At 39.1% G+C, this 4,007-nt stretch overlaps 1 protein-coding gene across 1 annotated transcript in view; it reads right to left on the bottom strand.

Annotated features, from left to right (window-relative positions):
• The window catches only part of mynn (myoneurin), a 7,972-nt gene extending 5,047 nt beyond the window's left edge, over positions 1 to 2,925 (bottom strand). Inside the window, exons 1-3 of the mRNA XM_017301825.1 lie at positions 2,839 to 2,925; positions 2,228 to 2,286; positions 367 to 652 (exon numbers count right to left, since the gene is read on the bottom strand). Coding sequence (XP_017157314.1) covers positions 367 to 632 — 266 coding nt within the window. The 5' untranslated portion in view covers positions 633 to 652; positions 2,228 to 2,286; positions 2,839 to 2,925. The remainder of the gene's footprint in view (positions 1 to 366; positions 653 to 2,227; positions 2,287 to 2,838) is intronic.
• Positions 2,926 to 4,007: the final 1,082 nt, after the last annotated feature.

Below are 4,007 nucleotides of genomic sequence, written 5' to 3'. Positions count from 1 at the left end.
TTACTCAAAAGGTTGTTGCTAGGTGACCAGAAGTTACTCAAAGGTTGTTGCTAGGTGACCAGAAGTTACTCAAAGGTTGTTGCTAGGTAACCAAGGTGAGTGAGTTAGTTGATGCCACCAACATTGTTTTGCTAACTGGCTGTGAGAGGTTGAGCAGCTATAGTATTTCCTCTACCTACATCTCCCAGAATGCCGTGTGGTTGTGGATCAGAGTTCAGTGAATATTCTGTCAGATTTATTAGCCGATATTGGTCTTGTGTCTATCCTGATACTCTTATTGGTTTACTGTCCAGCTGTACCGTGGCGATGTCTGATGTGTTTTGTTCCGTTTTGCTGTTTCGTGTCCAGGCTGAACTCGCCTCCTACCTGCTCAGGTTCATCTGCCCGGTGTAAACAAACTCCAGAAGCTTCTCCAGCGAGTAGCGGCTGACCTTCTCCGGGTCCAGAGTCGTGAACTCTTCGCCCTTTTCCGCCTGGACAGAGAAATAATCGCTGAAGGCTGCCAGAATGTTGCGGTGAGCCCTGAACTCCACGTCTTTCACCATGATGGTGATGTCACACAGGAAGTCCATCTCCCGCTGCTGATGCAGGCGCTGCAGGAGCAGCCGTCCGTGGCTGGCGAGCTGAGCCATCGCTGCTGCTGCTGCGGCTGCTGGAGGGGCGATTCAGAGGACCGGGTCAGCTTTCACACGCTAACAGGGACTCAGTGACTGAAACACGCTAATCACACTCTGAGATCACGTCACTGCAAAAAGAAAGTACACCCCGTCTCTCCTTAACAGGTTTTATTCCAGAAACCTAAAAAAGCAGCATGTACAGGGGGTGTACTTTCATTTTCACCCTGACTGCCAGTCTGAGGAATGAAATGTGCTGATTGGTTGAGACTCAGAGTCACCGCGGCTGTTTCTAACTTCCTGAGGGAAAGTACTCCTGGCTCAGAGCGCCTGCCTCCTGTCTGTCCTCTCAACCTGAGTCTGCCTCTGCTGGGAGCTGCTTCCTCTCCACTGTCGCCACATGCTTGCTCAGGACGCTTCCTCTTTATCTAAAGGAACTCGGCTGCTCTGAATTGTAACGGAGATGAAATCAGGCTTTATGGAACCGGAGCTGAATAAACTCCAGACTGTCGCCTGGTTACAACCAGTGACCTGCAGCCAGTTCATACTGGAAACCAGTCCAGCTTCCCTTCAACAGACATCCATCACTATTAACTCCAAATATTGATTTATTAATTATTAATTACACTCTGTCCATGGATAAAGATTAAATTTGGATGCAATAAAGTATTTTTATTAAATGTTTATTCTAATAAGTTTGTATTTTATTTCAAAAGAATAAAACAAACACGAAAAAAATAATTATTAGTTATATATTAGGATTGAAATTTGGTTAAATTTACTATGTAAATAATAATAAACATTCATAATTTTTTATAAATAATAAGAGAATTAAGCACATTTGACTCAAGTTTAAAATATATTTCATTTATAGACGAAAAAAAAAGTTTTATAAATTTTATTTTTGGACTTAAAATATGTCAGGTAGATAAATATTGCTAAAACAACGTGTCGTTATTTTTAAAATTATTATTATTACATTATTTTGGAATGCTAGTTAAGATGATTATATTTAAAATATTTTAGTCATGATATTGTTCCTATAATAGCAGTCATAACTATTATTATTGTTATTACTATTATTATCATTGGTCTTAAATATTATCACAGTTAAAATTAAATAATCATTTATGGCTTTTTGAGACATTTAAGATCAAGTTAAAATTGAATTGAATGAATACTTTCAGTAAATAAGAATACAATAAAAAAGAATTTTGTTCAATATTGAACAAAAACATTTTTTTCTTTATTTAGTTTTATTATTTTATTACATTTTGTAACCCACTAATGTTTTAATTATGTTAATAATACATAAAAACATAAATAAATCGGTTTTCCCTCCTAATGTAATTTCACTATTTTATTTTAAGAGCTTTTTCAGACAGTAATCAGCCTGGAGCAGAAAATAATTAAGAGTCTGATTATGTGAATAATAATAAAATAATAAAATAAACTTGCAACTGTTTAAGAAATAATTATTCCATTCATTTTGAGACGTTTAAAGTAAGTATTTAGTATATTTAGGTCAAAAACTGAGCGGAATAGATTTTTCCATAGAGATAACAACATGAATGGGAAAACGATGAGAAGTTTAAAGCAGGAGGAAAAGTCACCCTCAGCGTCGTTTCCAGTGGAGCTTCAGTCACTTTCCCCTCCTCTTCTCTACACAATCCTGCGATGAAGACACAATAAACAACAATCATAATGTTTATCAACAGTCTGAATATTAATATATTATGTGGATAAAGGATTGAGGTCTGCAGCTCAGACAGGCGAGCTGAAGAAGCAGATTTTGGAAAATAAAAGCTCCCTCCAGTTTCCTGAGGAGGCCTTTAGCTCCGGCTAATGCTAGCAGCGGCTGTACATCCTCTTTAAATGACCTCTGCGGGCTGTTTTCTGCCCATCCCCTATTGAGGTGAACATTTCCCCCAGTTAGATCCAGTAAAGAGCCGGTTTCCCCTCCGCAGGGGTCTGAGCAGACCGGATCATCTCCCAGACCAAAGCTAACTATTTTCGCAGTGATAAAAAGCGCGGAAAACATTGAGCTCTTATTTCGAAGGTTTGACGGTTTCTACAGGCGGGGTCGACGTAAGCGGCACAAAACCCCGCAAACGCATTCATTTCAGAGACGCACCGTTCAAATATGGCATCAGCCGATTAAATTTCATTGCACAAATTCGTTATTTTTACTCCAAAGCGAAGGATTTAAAAGCACTAAAACTACCTTCTAATATCCGCGATCTCCAGCCATTAGCCACGTGATTTTGAATGTCTCGCGAGACATAACCGGTCAACAAAGATGTTGGGTGGGGTTGAGATGATTCCCGTCTCGCCTCGGTTACAGTCTGGCAGTCGAGAAAGGGATTTAATTCCTTGAGTTTGTCGTCTTAACGTTAATAATCGATCAGATCTGGGGGTTTAAAGTAAAATAGATAATTAATCTCAAACATAATTAGAAAACTAAAATTGAAAACTACTGTACTAATCCTAGAAAGAAATTAAATGTTGTTAATTCATATAATCTAAGTTTGATCAAAGAGTTATTGTAGATGCTGTAGGCAGGAAGGATCTCCCATATAGACGATGATCCGGGTTGACCATAAGTTTGATTATTATATGAAGAATGGAGAAGAAATATATCTGCATCTGCTTAAAGATACTTTTGAGATTATTTCCCAAACTCTGACCTCAACATTGTCTATATGTTGAGGTCCTCTTTGTCCAATCACATGAGTGGGATCAATGCTGAAAATGGATGAATGGATATTTCTTTCATCCATGTGAATGAGGATTTAATTCCTCAGCACTCATTCACATAATTTAGTGCTTTCTGAAAACAGACCTCTGACCCAACGGAGCCGGATTGGTGGCATTCAGGGACATCCGGTGTCTCAGGAATGTATATCACAGCCTACATCAGTAGACTCACACATCCAGCTACAACCACCACACCCTTTTTGACTCTATCAGTCAAAAAGGGAGAGAATTAATTTTTCCTGTCTGAGTAATGTTGCACCACACAAAGCAGAAATATGCCTCTGAAAGATGAGATACAAAATGAACAGAAGTCGTCATTCCAGGGCTGAAGTAGCTGAATGTCAGCCTAATTTCCCCATTTCCAGCTTTGTTGTGTGTTTGAGAATCATGTATTTCTGAACACCTGATTGTTTCAAAGTTTCTGTGGACTGTCTCTGTCCACTGAAAGGAACCAGTCTGGATGATTTGGACCAACCCAGGAACCACCAAGGTCCCATGAAGAACCCCTTAAACTGGAAGCTACAGCAACACCAGCGACAAGGTGACAACACCAGAGTTTTGTATGTAATGTGTTTAGGATGTAAAGAACTTTGAACTGCCTGGCTGCTGAAATCTACTGTACAAATAAACTTAAAC

This window comes from Poecilia reticulata, linkage group LG20 (genome assembly GCF_000633615.1).
Source record: "Poecilia reticulata strain Guanapo linkage group LG20, Guppy_female_1.0+MT, whole genome shotgun sequence".
Classification (NCBI taxonomy): domain Eukaryota; kingdom Metazoa; phylum Chordata; class Actinopteri; order Cyprinodontiformes; family Poeciliidae; genus Poecilia; species Poecilia reticulata.
This window is presented reverse-complemented; position numbering and strand designations above follow the sequence as displayed.